The sequence below is a fragment of the Trichomycterus rosablanca genome, chromosome 4, assembly GCF_030014385.1.
Source record: "Trichomycterus rosablanca isolate fTriRos1 chromosome 4, fTriRos1.hap1, whole genome shotgun sequence".
NCBI lineage: Eukaryota > Metazoa > Chordata > Actinopteri > Siluriformes > Trichomycteridae > Trichomycterus > Trichomycterus rosablanca.
Window position 1 is genome coordinate 22,166,805 of NC_085991.1, and position 22,736 is coordinate 22,189,540.

Genomic DNA, 22,736 nt, shown 5'->3' on the forward strand with positions numbered 1-22,736 from the left:
CAACAATCTACAGAAGAGCACAGTTGTAATGTTAGTTTATATCTTAGGTAAACAATGTAGATCTGCATGGAGCAGAGCACCACACAGCAGTGGAGGCTTTGAGGAGCTCAGGAACATCAGTTACCATGGCGGTACTGCGTGAACGCATGGTAGAGCCCGAGAACCCTATCACCACTACACCCCTGAGACCTGAAGATGATTACTTCCCTCGAGAAAGGAGGTCCAGTGGCCTTCCCTTTCATCTGGAGTCTGGATCCAATGCGGTCAGCACGGGGCCCTGCCAACGAATAGCCACTAGCCTGATCCGCAACGACAAGGGCTTAGGATTTAGTATTGCAGGGGGCAAAGGCTCAACTCTTTACCGGACTGGAGACACGGTAAAACAGCAACACATACAGATATACCACATACTGATATTTATATGAACCTTACATCTCAGAGGCACCTTAAATGTGAAATAATTCTGATTTGTATTGGATTTGTATTAGGGCAGTTGTAGCCTAGCGGTTAAGGTATAAGACTAGTAATTTAAAGGTCGCTGTTTCAAGCCTCACCACTGCCAGATTGCCGCTGTTGGGCCCTTAAATGAGGCCCTCAACCCTCAATTGCTTTGTATTAGTCACAATTTTGCGTGTACTTGTATACAACTTTTTGATTTGGTGCACACACAGCAACCACACAAAACCAAATTTGACTGGTTTTCATAGCAAACACTTAGCAGTCACATGAAAATTATTAGCAACACCCTGGCAACTACTGAGAATATCTTAGCAACCAGATAGCAACACTCAAGCAACCACCTGGAATAGCAACTAGCTAGCAACAGCTAGAAACATTATTTGTAAGGTCAAAACAACCAATTAGCAATGCTCCAGGAACTACCTGCACTACAATAAAAACAAGCTACTCCCCAGCAGTCACCTGGAATTACAATAGTAATCACCTAGCAGCACTCACGCTAACACATGAAACAGTATAACAACCAGCTAATAGCAAAACCCCCTAGAAATACCAAGGCATTGCTTAAGCTGTGCAATCATTCTGCATTTAGTCTGAGAGAGTGCACCTTTTAATTTTATAGAAATCTTAAGTATCCTAATCAATAATATTGATTTTCAAAACATTATTTCAGAGCTTTTAATTGATTCCAAAACAATAACAAAAATGTTTAATGCCAACCAGCAGCAAAATTAATGTGCCTTTAAAACACATCCACAGGTTTATATACACAAACTGTTACTAAGCTAAGACAATTTGTTTGATTTATGTGACTACTTTTAAATAAAATTAATTTCATTTTAAGATCCTTATTTAAATATGTTTGTTAGTGCATATTTGGAAGCATAGAGTTTTCCCTCAGAGGCTTCGATAAAATTTTAAATGTATGGGTCCAGCATGTTTAATATATTGTTTATATAAGCCCACATTTCAAAATATCTCACTTGTCAAAAAAACCTTTTGCTAGATTAACTGTACAGAGGACAGAATTCTATTTATGTAAAAGTCAAGTGAATGAGCCACACCTGTCTCTCACATAATATACCTGATTATAGTGCTCTCCCTTATGCACAGACCACCTGCTAACTTTAGGCTATTCTGGGTCAGATCTATTAGATTCTTTGCGTCTGAAAACAAAACATCTAATCACACAAAGACAAGGCCAATAGCCCTTATACTAAATATTGTGAATTATGGTTGGTCTGATTCTGTCTACCATAGCCGTTGGTATGACCCCAAAATAATAGAGAATTAATACATATCTAAAGCAAACAAGAATTTATAATATTATCATTTTATTTAAATACTACAAAGATTAGTCGAATGGATGATTGCACAGTTTAATACTTTTGCTGTGTTAAATTTGATCCTGTTTGAAAACTAATTTGTATAAATTTAAAAACTACAAATATAAATACATTGCATTAATTGTATAAAGTATAAAATGCATTAATCAGTATTATTAAGATCCTTTATTCTCTATGCTAAAACCTACCTCAGTGGAGAGATAAAGAGTACGTTTTACTGCCTAATACCAGTCAATGCTAGTTTCTGTCTCCAAGTGGATTGAGCTGCTTGCTGGTGGTTTTATTACGTAATACACACAGTTTACTCATAATATCATTTAAACTGAACGGAGTCACCAACCGAATCAGTAAAAAGGCCTCATCATTAGTTCTCTCATTAAAGTAATGAGGGGTAATCAATGTATTTTTTTTTTTAATACATCAGATTTCGGTGGGTTTTTATAGCTTTGTGTTTGGGTGAACTAATTCCTGCTTGCATTAGTTTCTGCTCCTTTGTGATAAAATTATCTTTAGGACGAGTACACCCTGCTTTATGCTTTCCTCGTGTATTAATAATCTTGTAAAACAGCAAAAGTTACAGTAAATGCTTTGGTCCAGTATTTCTCAAGCAACCTTTTCCAGTTTAGTGGTTTATGGTGCCACCCAGGTAACAGAGATATGAATAGCAAGCTGACATTTGATAGGAAACTAGTGTTCGAGGCACAGAGGCCGAGAAGGGTATTTTTAACACTTGCAGCTCTGCCTTCTCGCTCACATCATATTAATATAAATACACGCTCGCTCACATTGAAAGGACTAAAGAAGGCACAAACTTGGCATGTAATCATACAAACATTCGTGCTTTGATGAGTAATTGGATGTTTGGCTTTGCTTGCACTGTCTTAAGTGAGTTGAAATGACTCACTTTTTATTTATGCTTTTATGTGTTTGTTTTAGCAACAGGTCTAACTAGGGTAAATGAAGTGTCTTACAGCATCTTACTTTTATTTTATTGAAATTGCTAATTTATATAGACTTTTTGACCAACACTAAATGTTGTTTAATGGTTTGGATTTCATGTGTTTGGCAAATGATATCTGCTCAGTGTTGGTGTAAATGATCTGTTTATGTAGCTATTGCAGCATGGTGCAACACATTTTCGTAGTCTGATTTACCCTAGCAATATTTACCTATATTATGGTCCTGGATGCCTTAATAATTGCTTTCTGTCTGTTTTAGGCTTATTGTGGTTTCTCACGTGCTGTAATTGGTTTTTTCATGGATGTGCTGAACAGAAAGAAATAGTTTTTATTTTGATTGGCTTTGTGTATTTTGCTTATACAATTAAAGAGATTTTAAAAATTGTAAAACACCTCAAGAGTGTTTTGCCAGTTACACAAATTACATTTAATGCCACATGACTAAAATAATGCACTTAGTCTAATAAGTTTTTTTTCATTGTAGTCTTTATCATGTCTGCATATAAATCTTTAAGTGTGGTAGCACTGTGGGTTGTTTACTTGTCTGGTGACTCTATAAAGTCTAATACAGTTGCTGTCCGAAATATTCTAAAAAAAAAAAAGATATGGCTTTATAGCTACTTTTTGGTTTTAAACTAAGTCTCAAAAAATTAGTAAGTAAACAAAGAAAATGAATGACGTAGTAATTTAGAGCAGCAGGATATTTTATTAATACTAATGCTGGTGTGTATGACTAAAATTGAGTTGCCACATGATTAAACCATTGGTAACTTAATAACCACCCTTAATTTGATTCAGCTGTGATGTGTTAAATAAATACCACTCAGAGATTCAATTGTTTAATGTTTGTTGCAACCATGGTGAAAGCTAAGGAACATAAGCTGAGAGAGATCATTTAATTGCACCAGAAAGTCAGTGGGTATAATAAGCTTTGCAAGTCTTAAAGATTCTTAGAGACATAATTGGGAGTATTGTCTGAATATTCCAAACTGTTATGCAGCAGCAAACCTGCCTGGTTGTGGGAGAAAGCCCCAAATTTCATTCAAAGGCCTTAGCAGTCTCATCAGATGGAGAAGAGGAGAGAAATCCTCTATTACTGCAAAAGGTTTAGAAAATGCCCTGATAAAGGCTGGGATAAATGTGTCAGTGACAACAATAAGATCATCCAACCGATGTGTAAAAGAGTTGTTAGAAGCTTGTTGGCCCTTAGCATTTACAGTTGTATTCATGACATTCAAGAGACACTTTTATCCACAGCGACCTACAATACTGGCTGAGTACAGTGAAGCGATTGAGGGTTAAGGGCCTTGTTTAGGGGCCAAACAGTGGCAACTTGGCAGTGGTGGTGTTTGAACCAGCGACCTTCCGATTACTAGTCCAGTACTGTAACCACTGAGCTACCACTACTGAAATTGCTTATTAGAGGTTATCAAGGCAGAAGGATATTCCACCAAATACTGAGGCTGAGGGTTGAATAATGGATGTTTGTCAAAAAACTAATGTTTTTATTTCAACTCAAAATTATGTAATACATTTTTTTATATAGCTTATACATATCAATAAATATTCTTTAATGCGTGTTAACAACAATTATGGTCAAGGTGGTCATAACCAGAAGGAAATTTCAAACATGGAGTCCTTGTATGACCTCTTAACAATCATTTAACACTTTTATCTTTTTTGAAAGGTCAGGTACAACAGAATACATCTAATGTTTGGCCGCAATTATTAAAATATTTTTATGCTATAATCTGTAGTACTTCAAATTTACTACAAAAGTAAAAAATTAAAGCATACATTGCATACGTGTTAACATAATTTAAGGAGTTTTTGTAAGAGGAAACAGTATTATTAAAATATGCATGTAGGAATTCCAGTAATAGTTTTTAATGCTCTTCTTCTATCACTTTAGGGAATCTTCATTTCACGTATTGCTGAGGGTGGTGCTGCCCATCGAGATAACATCCTCCACGTGGGTGACAGAGTCATATCTGTAAGTGCAGCGCTCTCTTTCTTGCTCTGTTAAAGGTTTGATCAAATTAAACATTTGGCTGCAGATACCCTCAATGCAGCTTTCAAATATCAATTAACAAAGAGTAAGAACTTTTAGGATCTGCAACAAATAACATGTATTCAGATTTCTGCCTTTGCCCTTTTTCTGAGAAACTTGTACCAATGTGGAATTATGTATAGCTCTCGCCCTCTTGTTCTGTAATGTTTTTTTTCTTCTAATGTAAGAATACCAGCTGCTCTTCATCTCTTCTTTTAAACCCCTGTCTGTTTGAGTTAATGCTCCTTTACTGTCCTTGTACATTAACCATTCTTCTTGCCCGCTTGGTGGTGGTTGTGTGGGTCTACTGGTAACTGCTTGCCTGGTTAGCATAGCAGCATGCAGCTAATAGTAAGCGCCGATACTGAATGGTCAGTGCTGGTCTCTGTTCATGTTGTGAACATACAGTGCCTCCAAGTAGTATTCAACCCCCTGCAGATTTTGTAGGTTTACACATTTAGAGTTAACTTAGCATTTTGAAATTTGGACTGTAGATGGGCCTGGACATGTGAAATGCACTGCAGCCAAAAAGAATGTTATTTCTCTGTTTATTAATTAAAAAAAAAAAGTAAAGTTTACCAGAGGGTCAATTATTATTCAACCCCTATGTTTAATATTTTGTGGAATAACCCCTGTTTGCAATTACAGCTATCGATCGTTTTTTATAAGACCTGATCAGGCCGGCACAGGTCTCTGGAGTAATCTTGGCCCACTCCTCCATGCAGATCTTCTCCAAGTTGTCTAGGTTCTTTGGGCATCTCTTGTGGACTTTGATCTTGAGCTCCTTCCGCAAGTTTTCAATTAGGTTAAGGTTAGGAGACTGACTAGGCCACTGCAACACCTTGATCTTTTCCCTCTTAAACCAGGCCTTGGTTTTCTTGGCCGTGTTCTTGTGGTCGTTGTCCTGTTGGAAGATGAAATGACGACCCATCTTAAGATCCTTGATGGAGGAGCGGAGGTTTTTGGCCAAAATCTCCAGGTAGGACGTGCTATCCATCTTCCCGTGAATGCTGACCAGATGGCCAGGCCCCTTGGCTGAGAAGCAGCCCTACAGCATGATGCTGCCACCACCATGCTTGACTGTAGGGATGGTATTCTTGGGGTCGTATGCAGTGCCATCCTCTCGCCAAATGGCCCGGGTGTGGTTGGCACCAAAGAGCTCGATCTTGGTCTCATCAGACCAGAGAACCTTAAACCAGTCTGCCTCAGAGTCCTCCAAGTGATCATGAGCAAACTTTAGACGGGCCTTGACATGACGCTTTGAAAGTAAAGGTACCTTACGGGCTCGCCTGGAATGGAGACCATTGCGGTGTAGTACATTACTTATGGTATTTATTGAAACCAATGTCCCCACCGTCATGAGATCTTCCCGGAGCTCCCTCCTTGTTGTCCTTGGGTCAGCCTTGACCTTTCGGACATTCTTTTTGGCTGCAGTGCATTTCACATGTCCAGGCCCATCTACAGTCCAAATTTCAAAATGCTAAGTTAACTCTAAATGTGTAAACCTAAAAAATCTGCAGGGGGTTGAATACTACTTGGAGGCACTGTATATCAAAATGCCAGACATATTCTGTAGTCCAGTGGATGGATTGCGTTCACCAAGAAGAATTTTCTTTTATTTCTTTTATTTTGTATTTTATTTCTTTTATTTCGGTCATTGTATATGCCTCTTCAAGGCCAAAGAAACCATTCTTTAGTGGTTTAAATCAGTAAGGGCAAAACAGGATTTTTACCTGTGGAGTCCGAAAGGTTGTCAGACTAGTACTGAAGTGCTCAAGTGCTACGTTCATGGACCGTGCAAAAAGAATATTTTTGCAAATGAAAACACCCTCACCGGCCAATTGATTAGTAATACCTGTAGCCTGTCTGTTTATCCAGCCCAGTGGATAAAAAAAAGCTTCACATCGAACATCAAAATGAGGAAAATGATCAACATGTCTTTGGTAACTTATATATCCACTCTATACAATCTCTGTATTTAAACACCTTCTGAGAACCCACAGCATATAATGCTTTGAGGTGGATGGGCCACAACAGCAAAAGACCACAACAGGTTCCACCCCTGTCAGCCCATAACAAGAAGTTGAGGCTACAGTACGCACAGTCTCAACACATCTGAACAGTTAAAATAAAAAAGACACGTTCTACTGCAACATGCAGATAGTTGCAAAGTAGTTGACCATGTGCATCACTCTGTGCACCCAATTTACCATTGTATAATGTCAACTTTTGTGAACATGTCTAAAACATGAGTCAGCATTAGTATAAACATTTTGCTTAATGTCCTTTGTAGCCGACTATACAGGGGTTGGACAAAATAACTGAAACACCTGTCATTTTAGTGTGGGAGGTTTCATGGCTAAATTGGACCAGTCTGGTGGCCAATCTTCATTAATTGCACATTGCACCAGTAAGAGCAGAGTGTGAAGGTTCAATTAGCGGGGTAAGAGCACAGTTTTGCTCAAAATATTGCAATGCACACAACATTATGGGTGACATACCAGAGTTCAAAAGAGGACAAATTGTTGGTGCACGTCTTGCTGGCGCATCTGTGACCAAGACAGCAAGTCTTTGTGATGTATCAAGAGCCACGGTATCCAGGGTAATGTCAGCATACCACCAAGAAGGACAAACCACATCCAACAGGATTAACTGTGGACGCAAGAGGAAGCTGTCTGAAAGGGATGTTCGGGTGCTAACCCGGATTGTATCCAAAAAACATAAAACCACGGCTGCCCAAATCACGGCAGAATTAAATGTGCACCTCAACTCTCCTGTTTCCACCAGAACTGTCCGTCGGGAGCTCCACAGGGTCAATATACACGGCCGGGCTGCTATAGCCAAACCTTTGGTCACTCGTGCCAATGCCAAACGTCGGTTTCAATGGTGCAAGGAGCGCAAATCTTGGGCTGTGGACAATGTGAAACATGTATTGTTCTCTGATGAGTCCACCTTTACTGTTTTCCCCACATCCGGGAGAGTTACGGTGTGGAGAAGCCCCAAAGAAGCGTACCACCCAGACTGTTGCATGCTCAGAGTGAAGCATGGGGGTGGATCAGTGATGGTTTGGGCTGCCATATCATGGCATTCCCTTGGCCCAATACTTGTGCTAGATGGGCGCGTCACTGCCAAGGACTACCGAACCATTCTGGAGGACCATGTGCATCCAATGGCGGTGCCGTGTATCAGGATGACAATGCACCAATACACACAGCAAGACTGGTGAAAGATTGGTTTGATGAACATGAAAGTGAAGTTGAACATCTCCCATGGCCTGCACAGTCACCAGATCTAAATATTATTGAGCCACTTTGGGGTGTTTTGGAGAAGCGAGTCAGGAAACGTTTTCCTCCACCAGCATCACGTAGTGACCTGGCCACTATCCTGCAAGAAGAATGGCTTAAAATCCCTCTGACCACTGTGCAGGACTTGTATATGTCATTTCCAAGACGAATTGATGCTGTATTGGCCGCAAAAGGAGGCCCTACACCATACTAATAAATTATTGTGGTCTAAAACCAGGTGTTTCAGTTATTTTGTCCAACCCCTGTATGTTCCTAATAACTGAACAGTGTCAGTCTCGCTGGTCCTAAGTTCTAAAGGGTTAAAAAAGCTTTTATTTTCTATTCAGTTTGGTGATGACTGCTTTAACAGACATGTCCTTCCCAGCCTGTATGCACACATTTTACACACATCTAGTGACTGCAGCTCGTTCCTTTGTTTTGCTTTTACTTTCACCCTAAAAAGAAAGCCCTTTTGATCCAACAAACTGCTCGTTGGGTCTGCATGCATGCTTATCGCTACAATTGTAGTTTTTAAAGATATAACACTGATTATGAATAGGAATGCATGAATGCCCTTGAATCTGTAGATCATTTGATCATTAAAGTTTTGTAACTCCCTTATGGTGCATTAGTCATATTGCAACTTATTTCTAGCTGCCAGCCAGACAAAACAAATATGTCTAAAGACATTGTCCAACATAATGTGTAGAACATAATCATAGTTAGATCTCAGCATGACCTGCATCCAATCTGGTGGTGCTGGATATTCATGATTTCTCTGGTATGACTGTTGCTCTAGATCAATGGTGTAGACATGACAGACGCCAGACATGACCAAGCAGTAGCTCTGCTTACTGGCACCTCTCCCACCATCACGCTGCTGGTGGAGAGGGAACAAGCGAGTGCCGGTGGGTCCTCACCCCGAGGACGCCCCCACTCCCCGCCTCCTCCAGAGCCATCAGACTCACCTGAGCAAGAGGAGGCCGGAGATGAGCACCTGGAGAACCATATAAGCTGTCCAATGGAGGACGAGTACCCCATAGAGGTAAGAATCACTAAGTTGTCAGCCAGAGCAGTAAAGGCTAGCTAAAACTTGTGTTTACCCATGACTATAGGTCTAGTATTTTAGCTAATAGTTGTTTAGACAATGATATGATTGCATCCTAGAATTAATTCATGATATGATTGCTAACTCGTAGGTTTGTTATATTAGGACATTGTCTCCTTTTGATACTGCTTTAAAGGTTAATGTCTAGATCTATTATTAGAGGCCAATTAACAGTATGTTTAATGCAGTGCCTTATTGTGTCGTTTGCTTTGTTTCATGGCGTTATATTCTACCCTCACAGGAGGTGACACTGGTCAAAACAGGTGGTCCATTAGGCCTAAGCATTGTCGGCGGCAGTGACCACGCCAGCCACCCTTTCGGCGTCAACGAACCAGGAGTGTTTATTTCAAAGGTAACTTGGTTCAGTCTTTAACCAGCTGACATGTCTGCATTTCTAAGCATGCATGATTTACTGACCATCTTCGTGCAGGTCATTCCCCATGGTCTGGCCTGTCAAAGTGGGCTCCGTGTAGGTGATCGCATTCTAGAGGTGAACTCCATCGACCTGAGACATGCCACCCACCAGGAGGCTGTTAAAGCTCTGCTCTCCAACAGTAAGGAGATCCACATGCTGGTGCGCAGGGATCCCTCACCCCCTGGCATGCAGGTAAACACACTGGACATGGAGCATTCACTCACTCACACTTATCCAGGGGAGCTAATTAAATGATTATTAATATCAAATTGTTTTATTTATCAAAAAAAAATTGTTTATCACTTAGAATCAATTACACGGATAGTTTATTTTTTCATGGCACTGAATTTTTAAAAATGAGTAGGTTTAAACAGCTTAATTTGTGGCTACTCAAGTAACACAGTCATTTAACCCTGTGTTAACACTGTCAGTGTAATGTCATTATGCTGGCTGGTCACTTGTGAGCATTCCTGATTGTAGTTCACAGCTGTTTTCTTGGCATTATTAGTACTTCAGAATTTGTGCTGACAGTTTTTGACTCTGGCAAAGCTCATATGATGAGACTGGCCCTTATGATCTTGAACATTTTATCATTAAGTTTGCCAAAACAAAACATGATGTCATTTTACAACTTTGCACCTACACATCAGTGGCAGGTTTAGACTTAATTCAGACAGCTAAGTGTGCTAAGTGTGCTGCCTGGTCAGAAAACACCCAACAACCCTACAAACAGGGCACTCAATGCTTGCTTTTCACATACCACATATTTTAATGTAAATAGTCTTATATATGTATTTGATGCTTTACATTTACTAGACAATAAAATATTGTAATCAGTTCGTTACTGGATTACTGTATGTGTGTTGACATCCATAGGGGCTGTGTCTCAAACTGCATACTACCAAATAACATTGTGCACACCCTGTGGTGTCATTAATGTTATAGGGGCAAAATAATTCCAATGGCCATTGTTGCAGGCATTATACTGTAGATCACCTTAAAATATTTTCAAGCTAATGTAATGTTGGTTCACCTATAGAAAGCAAACCAGCTTGTGGCATTTTTGTCATACACCAATAGGCAGAGTTGTTTAATTGTAATTTTTTCAGCTGCTTTTGTATTTATAGGGTCGCTACAGTAGGTTGTACCTGATTTGGCACAGCTTTACACTGGATGCCCTTCCTTACACAACCCTCTTTATTTTTATCCAGTTTTGGAATTGGCACTAAGAGTGCACTGCGAAGTCCACCTCCTAATGGCTAGGCTGTTCAGCCACCTCTTCCTCAGAGATAGCTAATTACTCGCTTTTCTGATATTTAAACCCCCAATCTCTGTGGCTAGTGTATCTTACCATGGTGCTACCCGGATGCTTTTATAATAATTAATTACTTATTGTCAGCTGTGCATTTTGGTAAAAATCTTTACTTGGTAGTAGTAAGGCTTTTGAAACACACCCAGGATCCATCTAATTCAAAGCTGGTGTGTTCAGCTCTCTTTGACCAATGTTTCCTTTTTTATTTTGTGTTGATTGTGTGAGTAAATGCATCAAAAAGGTTGGCAGCATTGGTACAAGATTGCCAGTTTAAATCCCTGTAATTTTACAGAACCTAATAATCACAGCTGACCAGTAGAAATATATATAGAGTCCCAAAATTGGCACTTGTTTGTTTGTGTTGCTTAAGTACACTCACTTCTCCTGTATAACACAAAAACAGACATTATTCATGCTTCATAGGTGTGGTTGGAAGCAAGGTGCACACTGCTCCTAATGCGCACATAAGAGTGTTAAAAGTTCTGTACCTTTGAATTAACCCAGTTGTCTCTCTGTCCATCCATCCATCCATTATCTTCCGCTTATCCGGGGTTCGGGTCGCGGGGGCAGCAACCTAAGTAGAGAAACCCAGACCTCTCTCTCCCCAGCCACCTCTTCCAGCTCAACTGGGGGGATTCCGAGGCGTTCCCAGGCCAGCTGGGAGATATAATCTTTCCAGCGTGTCCTGGGTCTTCCCCGTGGTCTCCTCCCAGCTGGACTTGCCTGAAACACCTTCCTAGGGAGGCGCTCAGGAGGCATCCTTACCAGGTGTCCGAACCACCTCAACTGGCTCCTTTCCACGCGCAGGAGTAGCGGCTCGACTCCGAGTCCCTCCCGGATGACCGAGCTTCTCACCCTATCTCTAAGGGAGAGCCCAGACACCCTGCGGAGAAAACCCATTTCGGCCGCTTGTACTCGCGATCTCGTTCTTTCGGTCATTACCCAAATCTCATGACCATAGGTGAGGGTAGGAACATAGACCGACCGGTAAATCGAGAGCTTTGCCTTATGACTCAGCTCTTTCTTCACCACCACAGACCGGTAGAGAGTCCGCATCACTGCTGACCCTGCACCGATCCGCCCGTCAATCTCCCGTTCCATCTTACCATCACTCGAGAACAAGACCCCGAGATACTTAAACTCCTCCACTTGAGGCAAGAACACGTCCCTGACCCAGAGAGGACAATCCACCGTTTTCCGGCTGAGAACCATGGCCTCAGATTTGGAGGTGCTGATTCTCATCCCAGCCGCTTCACACTCGGCTGCAAACCGATCCATCAAGAGCTGGAGTTCACAGTTCGATGACGCTAACAGGACCACATCATCTGCGAACAGCAGTGACGTGACTGTGAGGTCACCAAACCGGACCCCCTCCATCCCCTGGCTGCGCCTAGAAATTCTGTCCATATATATTATGAACAGAATCGGTGACAAAGGGCAGCCCTGACGGAGTCCAACTCTGACTGTAAACCAGTCTGACTTACTGCCGGCCATGCGAACCAAACTCCTACTCCGCTTGTACAGGGACTGAATGGCCCATAATAAGGAGCCATGTACCCCGTATTCGCGAAGCACCCTCCAAAAAATACCTCGAGGAACACAGTCGAATGCCTTCTCCAAGTCCACAAAACACATGTAGACTGGTTGGGCAAACTCCCATGAACCCTCGAGGATCCTGCAGAGAGTAAAGAGTTGATCCAGTGTTCCACGGCCAGGACGAAATCCGCATTGTTCCTCCTGAATCTGGGGTTCGACTATCAGCCGGACTCTCTTCTCCAGTACCCCTGCGTAGACCTTACCAGGGAGGCTGAGGAGTGTGATTCCTCTGTAATTGGAACACACCCTCCGGTCCCCTTTCTTAAAAAGGGGCACCACCACCCCAGTCTGCCAGTCCAGAGGCACTGCCCCCGATGACCACGCAATGTTGAAAAGGCGTGTCAGCCAAGACCGCCCTACAACATCCAGAGCTTTAAGGAACTCTGGGCGGATCTCATCCACCCCTGAAGTCCTGCCACCAAGGAGCTTCTTCACTTCCCTAGCAACTTCAGCCCCAGTGATGGGAAACTCCTCTCCCGAGTCCTCTGGCTCTGCCTCCTCTGTGGAGGGCCTGTTGGTGGGATTGAGAAGGTCCTCGAAATATTCCTTCCACCTCCTAATGACGTCACCAGTCGATGTCAACAGTGCACCACCTCCACTGTATACCGTGTTAGTGGCACACTGTTTTCTCCTCCTGAGTCGCCTGACAGTTTGCCAGAATCTTCTTGGAGCCGATCGAAAGTCACTTTCCAAAGCCTCACCGAACTCTTCCCATGCCCGTGTTTTTGCCTCTGCGACACACAAAGCCGTGGATCGCTTGACCTGTCGGTACCTGTCAGCTGCTTCTGGAGTCCCACAGGCCAACCATACCCGATAGGAGTCCTTCTTCAGCTTGACGGCATCTCTCACCCGGGGTGACCACCACCGGGTTCGAGGATTACCGCCACGACAGGCACCAACGACCTTGCGACCACAGCTCCGATCGGCCGCCTCGACAATAGAGGAACGGAACATGGCCCATTCAGACTCAATGTCCCCCTCCTCCCCCGGGATGCGGTTAAAGTTCTGACGGAGGTGAGAGTTGAAAATCTGTCTGACGGGTTCTTCTTCCAGACGTTCCCAGCAAACCCTCACTATACGTTTGGCCTTGCCTGGTCTGACCGGAATCTTCCCCCGCCATCTGATCCAACTCACCACCAGGTAGTGATCAGTTGACAGCTCAGCTCCTCTCTTCACCCGAGTGTCCAAGACACATGGCCGCAGGTCTGATGACACAACAACAAAGTCGATCATCGAACTGCGGCCCAGGGTGTCCTGGTGCCATGTGCACTTATGAACACCCTTGTGCTTGAACATGGTGTTCGTGATGGACAGACTGTGATTTGCACAGAAGTCCAACAACTGAACACCCCTTGGGTTCAGATCGGAAAGGCCGTTCCTCCCAATCACGCCTTTCCAGGTCTCACTGTCATTGCCCACGTGAGCGTTGAAGTCCCCCAGTAGGACAACCGAGTCACCAGGAGGAGCCCCTTCCAGCACCCTCCTCAGAGACTCTAAGAAGGCTGGGTACTCTGAACTGCCATTTGGCGCATAAGCACAAACCACAGTCATAACCCGTTCCCCAACCCGAAGGCGTAGGGAAGCTACCCTCTCGTCCACCGGAAAAAACCCCAGCGTACATGCGTCAAACGGAGGGGCTACGAGAAGACCCACACCTGCTCGACGCCTCTCACCATGGGCAACTCCAGAAAAGAACAGAGTCCAGCCCCTCTCAAGGAGATTGGTTCCAGAGCCCGAGATGTGCGTTGAGGTGAGCCCGACTATATCTAGTCGGTATCTCTCAACCTCCCGCACCAATTCGGGCTCCTTCCCCGCCAGTGAGGTAACATTCCAAGTTCCAAAAGCCAGTTTTAGCAGCCTGGGATCGTGACGCCAAGGCTCCCGCCTCCGGTCACTGCCCGATCCACAATGCACCGAACCCCCATTACTACCCCTCCCACAAGTGGTGAGTCCATGGGAGGGGGGACCCATGTAACTCCTTCGGGCTGGGCCCGGTCGGGTACCATGGGAGAGTACCCGACCACCAGGCGCTCGCTGGCGAACCCCTCCCCCGGGCCTGGCTCCAGGGTGGGGTCCCGGTAACCCTAATCCGGGCAGGGTACACAGGTTCCTGTTATTTTTCTTCATAGAGGTTCTTTGGACCACTCTTTGTCTGACTTGTCACCGAGGACCAATTTGCCTTGGGAGACCCTACCAGGAGCTTTTGCCCCAGACAACATAGCTCCTGGGATCATTCAAGCACGCAAACCCCTCCACCACGATAAGGTGGTGATCCAAGGTGGTGATATTTGTCTCTCTGTGTGTAGGAAATTGTTATTCACAAGCAGCCAGGAGAAAAACTGGGTATTAGCATTCGTGGTGGAGCCAGAGGGCACCCAGGGAACCCCTTCGATCCAACAGATGAGGGAATCTTCATCTCTAAGGTACAAATCAATAAGCCCTTCATATTAGGAACTTGCATCTTTTAGTAGGCAATTGAGCATTTATATGCCTGATGTTGCTCATGCTTATTAAATGACAAACCATTTCTCTTGCTACTTAGGTGAGTTCCAGTGGAGCTGCAGCACGGGACGCCCGCCTGAAAGTAGGCATGCGAATCCTGGAGGTGGGCAATCACAGTCTCCTGGGCATGACTCATACTGAAGCAGTGAGGGTGCTGCGATCCACAGGAGATTCCTTATTAATGCTGGTGTGTGACGGATTTGACCCCAGGAATGTGGCCGGCATGGAGGTAAAGCATTAAATGGGGAAAAACCTTTGTGTAATATTAGCATACACTAGAAGGATTTGAACAGAATCAAACATTTGTTTTTGCCTCTGTGTTGTTTGCATAGGCATCGCCTGGCATCATCGCAAACCCATTTGCTTCAGGAATTGTTCGAAAGAACAGCATGGAGAGCATCTCCTCTATAGACAGAGACCTGAGCCCAGAGGAGATGGACATTATGCAGAAGGTGAGATGTTTGGACAATGTGATGGTAACAATACTAGTAAAAATATAAGAGAACCAGAAAGGAAAAAAAATTTGTCTTTTCTTCCAAGGAGGTTGAGATGGTAAGGGAGACGTCTCAGTGGGAGCGGGAGGACATGGAGAAAGTGGTAAGTGACCTCACAAATGTAGGGCAATTGTTGGGTTATTATAAAGAACTTGTCTTTAGTTTTTCCAAATTCCTGATGTCATACTCTTACCCTTATGACATTTGCTAATATGTGTGGGTTGTATCCTTCTCTTTCCTCTCTTATCCCCTCTGTTCTCCCCACCTATCCCTAAATGGACTTGGATGTCAATATCACCCTCGACCTTTCCATCATTATTAATTTTAACCATTTTTCTAATTCCACCATTGATTCATTTGTCATTAAATCTTACACGTCATTATTCACCACGCTCACATTTCATTCCATTCGTAATGATTTGAATGGATGTGCGCTTGTGTCCATCGCATGCTCCTTTCCGGATAATGACATCCTCATACGTGTGACTGGACACCCCCTCCCTTTACCGTATTGCCCCCTCAAATTTTGCTGAAGGAACGTATGCGCTTGGAGCGCGAGGAGGCTACTCGCCTGCTGGAAGAGGAAGCAGAGGTGAGGCCTTATGCTCCTGCTGCTTTAGGATGACTCTGACTGCTTACGGGCAGTACTGAGAGTTGACCCCAAATTAACTTGTTGCCTGTAAATCTGGGTTTGAAAAAAATGGGGGGAAAACTCCTGCATATAGTAACAAAAATGATACAATGGTACAACAGCCTTATTTTATAGTAGAAATTAAAACTATCATTTAGTCATATTATGATTTACTGCAGAATTTAAACACTGGACCTCTGAAACTGGACTACAAGACACTGGCAGCTCTTCCTACAACCAGCCTGCAGAAGGTCAACCGGGTAGGTTTATTTATTTATTTATTTATTTATTTTGTCCAAGTACCCTGACCATAAAAAGAGAACAGTATGACTTCAAAATAGCTTTCGGTCTTTGCTGTAAATTGTTGTGATTATACAGCAAAACAGCTACAAACTATAATGCACCCTCCAACATGCTTTAAAGTTTGGAATATTGCTTTATATTATGTTGATGTGTTGGTGCTTGCCAACATTTTAAGTGATGTTTTAAATGTTGTTTTCTCTTTGGTGTCCCTTCATTTGTGCCGTTTTTATTTAGCTTTTTTGCCACACAAGCAGAAAATGTAAGACATTCTAGAGATTTTTGCAGGTCTTTTGCCATTACTACAGAAGCAACAGTACTGATTCATTCATTCATTTGTGGACAGTTTTTCTTATTGTAAAATGTGGCATTGAGAAATATGTTTACAGTCTTTTACATGCTCATGTATCTCTAGGATTTTTTACTGTAAGGTCCTCTAAAATGATTAAAGATAAGGGCATTCCAAAGAGTTTATATTTTTTCTCTATCCCTAGGTCCCTGGTGTTTTATTTAAACTATTCAAGCTAGTTAATTAAAAGCAAATTAAGTTACTAGTTTAGCTTTGAGTAAGTGTATGTAAGGGGACAGGTTTAAAGTAAGCAAAGTGAAAAAATGATTAAGATCATAACATGTTTTTCCATTATTAGCCCAACAGTAAAGGTATGGTATATCCCAGGTCATGTAATGTGCACATTTACACTAAGAAGTCAGTCTTACTGTCGGTCTGATCAGTACTTTATGCTTATTTCTCTCCGTTTCCTGAACTTACTGAACAATATATAGTCTGATTTGTCTTTTGCATGTTAACAGGTTCACATCCCAGAAACTAATGTGAATTATTTTGTTTAACCGGTGTGGTGTTGTCACTCATCCCTACCAATAACAGCCCTTTCAAAAAGTTGCTGTGCTGTATATTTGCTTTCTGAAACCCCACTCCATCATGACATTCATTCAAGTGGGCAGCAATAGTAAAGCTGTTCTCAACTGAAATTCCTATTTATGTTACCAGAAATTATTAATAGTACATAAATGACTTTTGATTTGATTATTCGGGCCAAACTGGTGATTCTTCATAATAATGGTGTGTCATGCTCTGGACCAAACTGGGCAGGGATATTAAGGTGACAGCTGACAAGCTCATGGGTTATTTTAAAAGCAGAGACTGAGAGGGCACGCTGCTTATGGGTGGGTGGGCCATTGGGAGGAAGTTCTTATGATAGAGCCAAATATCTTCCTAGCGTTTCATGTGAGCAGAGGCCAAGCAGTCTGACTCTCTGAACCTGTAATTCTTCTTAAAAGTAAGTTCCTGTGCTATGTTGAAGTCCTCCTTTATTTCTTTATTTTAATTCATTCTCTCTTCTGTTTGTTTCCTTCTTTTGAAATGATGGTCTTTTTACATTCATCATTTTGAGTAGGGAAGAATTTATTGTTTTGACTTTGATGTTGCTCTTGTGTTTGACAGATAATTAGTTTGAGGTTTATAGTTGTAGATTGAAGTGGTATAGTTCTCGTGTTGTATAAACATTGTGTATACAGACTAAATTCTTTGGAATTTATATTGTACAAGTTTTTAATAACACATGTTTAGATTCAGTCCATTTCTGATTTTTTTAAAGTTGTATAGCTAGTATGATTACATGAAACTGTGTAAATTGATTTTCGGTTTGTATTTTGAGACTATTGGTTATTTTAACCTTGCAGCTGTTGTAAAACTATTCATAGATACAGAAGGCTAACGATGAAAGAAGGGGAAGTTTGTTTGTATGTATGTTTTGCCCAGAGTTAAGGTTCACAGTTTTAAAAGAAGGTTTCTACGAATATGTATTTCACAATGGGCGTTCAGGCGGCTCTCTTGATATTTATCTTTTTAAAGTTTTTGTGAGCTAAGGTGTTTTTTGCTATTAGATAAAGACAGTGGCATCTTGGTTTGGTTTACTTTTGATTTGCTGAAGTGTGTGGCTGAACATTTGCTGCTAACATTAGACAACAAGGGTGTAATCATGTACCTGACAGTTGTCAGGTAGACCTGTAGTGAGCTCAATAATTCACACTTCTGTCTGTCTGTCTGTGGACAAGTGTAGCTATGGTCATGGTAGCCATGAGATAAGTGTGCAGCTGTTGCAAGTCAAAGGTCCCTGGGTTGCATTCCTCTCTACTGACCTTGTTCTCATAGCGTAGAGTACCGAACCCCTCATGGTACAGCGCAACTGTTATCAATGCTGTTATTTTTAGCAGAGTGCTATTGCCCTGGCTGGATTTAGAAGTCTTAGAAATGGTATAAGTGGGAGCTCCTAAATACATGTTGGATTTATTTACTTAGCTGGAGAAAACACAGAAACAGAACCACGCAATAAGTAAAGGAAGTGAAAGAAAAAGGATTACATTTTATAATGAATACACCATATAGAATAAATCAAACAAAACACAGAAATCAATAATAATAATGCTAATATGCTAAGTTACATTGGGAAATTGACTTAACAAATTCACACTGCTTAATTTAACAAAAATAAAAAATATATATTTAAATAGGGATGCATCAATACCATTTTTTCCCAACCAAGTACAAGTACATGTATTTTTGTACTTGCCGATACGATACCGATACCTATTTAGAACAGAGGTGGAAAGAGTACTAAAATATTGTACTCAAGTAAAATTACTATTACTTTAATGAATTTTTATTTAAGTACAAGTGAAGTTACTAGTCTAAAAATATACTCAAGTAAAAAGTAACTCATTTAAAATGTGCTCAGAGTAAACGTTACTTCGTGATTTTTTTAACAGGAGGGCGTGTCTCTTCTGTGTAATGCAAACAGGACAAGTGGATATTAATCTCACAATAGTTGTTTTTAATTAAAATATAATAGAAAAAACATGTTCATACAACATTTAAAACATTTAGGGATGTGTAATGTGTCATTTTTGTCCCATAAAACTTTTTCAAACTGAATAACCACTAGTGATGTGTCGTAGAATGATTCGATTCTATTGAACGGCCCTTTAAACTGAAATAAAGGAACCGATTCACATTTCTGGGAGTCGTTATATGTATATATATATATATATATATATATATATATATATATATATATATACAGGGGTTGGACAAAATAACTGAAACACCTGGTTTTAGACCACAATAATTTATTAGTATGGTGTAGGGCCTCCTTTTGCGGCCAATACAGCGTCAATTCGTCTTGGAAATGACATATACAAGTCCTGCACAGTGGTCAGAGGGATTTTAAGCCATTCTTCTTGCAGGATAGTGGCCAGGTCACTACGTGATGCTGGTGGAGGAAAACGTTTCCTGACTCGCTTCTCCAAAACACCCCAAAGTGGCTCAATAATATTTAGATCTGGTGACTGTGCAGGCCATGAGAGATGTTCAACTTCACTTTCATGTTCATCAAACCAATCTTTCACCAGTCTTGCTGTGTGTATTGGTGCATTGTCATCCTGATACACGGCACCGCCATTGGATGCACATGGTCCTCCAGAATGGTTCGGTAGTCCTTGGCAGTGACGCGCCCATCTAGCACAAGTATTGGGCCAAGGGAATGCCATGATATGGCAGCCCAAACCATCACTGATCCACCCCCATGCTTCACTCTGGGCATGCAACAGTCTGGGTGGTACGCTTCTTTGGGGCTTCTCCACACCGTAACTCTCCCGGATGTGGAGAAAACAGTAAAGGTGGACTCATCAGAGAACAATACATGTTTCACATTGTCCACAGCCCAAGATTTGCGCTCCTTGCACCATTGAAACCGACGTTTGGCATTGGCACGAGTGACCAAAGGTTTGGCTATAGCAGCCCGGCCGTGTATATTGACCCTGTGGAGCTCCCGACGGACAGTTCTGGTGGAAACAGGAGAGTTGAGGTGCACATTTAATTCTGCCGTGATTTGGGCAGCCGTGGTTGTATGTTTTTTGGATACAATCCGGGTTAGCACCCGAACATCCCTTTCAGACAGCTTCCTCTTGCGTCCACAGTTAATCCTGTTGGATGTGGTTTGTCCTTCTTGGTGGTATGCTGACATTACCCTGGATACCGTGGCTCTTGATACATCACAAAGACTTGCTGTCTTGGTCACAGATGCGCCAGCAAGACGTGCACCAACAATTTGTCCTCTTTTGAACTCTGGTATGTCACCCATAATGTTGTGTGCATTGCAATATTTTGAGCAAAACTGTGCTCTTACCCTGCTAATTGAACCTTCACACTCTGCTCTTACTGGTGCAATGTGCAATTAATGAAGATTGGCCACCAGACTGGTCCAATTTAGCCATGAAACCTACCACACTAAAATGACAGGTGTTTCAGTTATTTTGTCCAACCCCTGTATATATACAGTATATACGGCTCTTTAAAAGGAACCGAGACAAAAGATCCAACTCCCCATCACAGAATTCACTGCAGCAGTTTCCCAGACGCGATTTTTTTTTTTTTACTCAGTAACGGATGTTATTTAAAATGTAGCGAATTACAATTCTTAGTACAAAACATACTTAAGTAAAATTACAGGCTGTAAAATCTACTTTAAAAAGTACAAGTACACAAAAAAACTACTCAATTACAGTAACGCGAGTAAATGTAATTCGTTACTTTCCACCTCTGATTTAGAATGATGCAATCTGGAGCATTATGGAATAGTGTAGTTTTTAGTGTAAAATAGTGCAATGGAACAGTTGATTTGTTCCTTTGAGTACACGCACTGAACAGAAACCAACGGTCTCACAAATACCGTTTTTTTTTAAAACGTGTGTGTGCCGGTGTATTCTGATATAAACTATCAGGGCAAAAATCGTGTAGTGTGAACCAGGCATAACGCAGCAACGTGCACTAGGCACACGGTATCGGATGTTTAGTATCGGAGCCTCGTTTGCGAGTACGAGTACAAGTTAATGAGCGCGGTATCGGGCAAATACCCGATACTAGTATCCGTACTTATGCATCTCTATATTTAAATAAGCATTTTAAATATGTAAGGACTTTACATTTTTAAACAAAACATGCACTGTCATGATTTTCAAATGGCAGTATGGAAACCAGTCTTTTAGATGCACTAACTGTAGTAAATAGTAAAACTAGTAAACTAGTTGGTGTATACTTGTTGCCTTGGTGCCTGTGTTTTGGTTGCATACCATGGAGTCATATTTCCTTATAGCATTGGAAACGTCAATTGAAACCAGTAAAATGCAGTTTATAGGTGTAATATCAGTCTGGACAGATCCACACATGAAACATTATCTATAATGAAACAGGCTTTGTGGAATTTGCTAACCGTTGTGTGTGAGATGTCTCATGAAGCTGGGATGACTGTATATAGATCATTGATTCATTGGTTGCTACTTGAATTGAGGAGTCAGTGTAGAATAAATAACCTAGATTTACTGTGTCAGTTTTTACCTAATTTCTTGCTGTTTCTTTTGATGTTTCATTCTCTCTGTGGTTTTAGTCTGTTATTTTTCATTCCTTTTCTCTCACTCTTTAGCTTTCTCTTTCCTCTACTGAATCCTGTCCAATGGAGTGTGCTCTTCAGGCCAGACCGGCTGCTGCTATAGAACCTCTTGTGTTTGAGAAGGCTCATGCTGTCCTGTACCATGTAGATGCCCCTGTTCATCCCTCATCACAACCCTGCCTAATTACAAGTTCGCCGGTTCCCAAACACTCCTCAGCCATGACACAGGACCCTGCTCCAGCACCCACTATTGCACCAGAGGAGGAGGAGGAGTGTCTAGTGGACTCTCAGCCAATGTGTTTTACTGAAAATCCCTTTCTGGTTGCTAATCGCAAGAGCAAGGGTCACCCTCCCAGTGAGCGAATCCTTTCAGGGCCACCAACGGGCTATGGCAGGCAGGGGAAGCTTCAGACCTCTCTGTATAACAAGGCAAGCCCCACTGGGCAGTGTGTGTCTGTTGCTATGAGTGTGGGTTTGGTTTTGGTTCGGAACCAGCATGTCCTGTAAAAATGTAATAATAGTTGCTGTCATACTGCCTGCATATTCTGGTGCAGGCAATTTTGATTCCTTTACTGCAGTATTAAAATTCTGCCATAGTATTTTAAAAGAGATACTTAGCCAAAAGCATGTTCTGCTTTGCTTTATATTTTTATATTTGTGTTCCTTTTTAAGGTTTTTTAAGGTTTGTGTACCGTGTTTCTTTGCATCAATTGACTTGCTGATCCAGGCTTAAGGAAAGTCTTTGGAATTGAATCATCTGTGTGAGAATTTTAAATGGTTAAAATGTAACCTGGACAAGTGTTTTACATGAATAA

At 41.9% G+C, this 22,736-nt stretch overlaps 2 protein-coding genes across 20 annotated transcripts in view; one reads left to right on the forward strand and one right to left on the reverse strand.

Annotated features, from left to right (window-relative positions):
- The window catches only part of scrib (scribble planar cell polarity protein), a 120,351-nt gene that overhangs the window by 79,600 nt on the left and 18,015 nt on the right, over positions 1–22,736 (forward strand). For 13 of the 19 annotated variants that reach the window (XM_062993964.1, XM_062993970.1, XM_062993974.1 and 10 more), the window contains 12 exons: positions 48–377; positions 4,677–4,757; positions 8,898–9,143; positions 9,448–9,558; positions 9,637–9,813; positions 14,836–14,952; positions 15,072–15,260; positions 15,364–15,483; positions 15,572–15,628; positions 16,061–16,117; positions 16,336–16,416; positions 21,955–22,350. In XM_062993964.1, the coding sequence (XP_062850034.1) occupies positions 48–377; positions 4,677–4,757; positions 8,898–9,143; positions 9,448–9,558; positions 9,637–9,813; positions 14,836–14,952; positions 15,072–15,260; positions 15,364–15,483; positions 15,572–15,628; positions 16,061–16,117; positions 16,336–16,416; positions 21,955–22,350 (1,962 nt within the window). The remainder of the gene's footprint in view (positions 1–47; positions 378–4,676; positions 4,758–8,897; positions 9,144–9,447; positions 9,559–9,636; positions 9,814–14,835; positions 14,953–15,071; positions 15,261–15,363; positions 15,484–15,571; positions 15,629–16,060; positions 16,118–16,335; positions 16,417–21,954; positions 22,351–22,736) is intronic. The other 6 variants (XM_062993978.1, XM_062993979.1, XM_062993981.1 and 3 more) reach the window with 3 other exon arrangements.
- Positions 11,465–12,201, reverse strand: LOC134311210 (uncharacterized). Its single transcript, XM_062992814.1, has one exon. It carries the CDS (start codon positions 12,173–12,175, stop codon positions 11,465–11,467), a length of 711 nt encoding a protein of 236 aa, XP_062848884.1. The 5' UTR covers positions 12,176–12,201.

Coding starts and splice junctions, on each gene's coding strand:
- LOC134311210 (XM_062992814.1), bottom strand. CDS start 12,175: ATGAGAATCAGCACCTCCAAATCTGAGGCCATGGTTCTCAGCCGGAAA.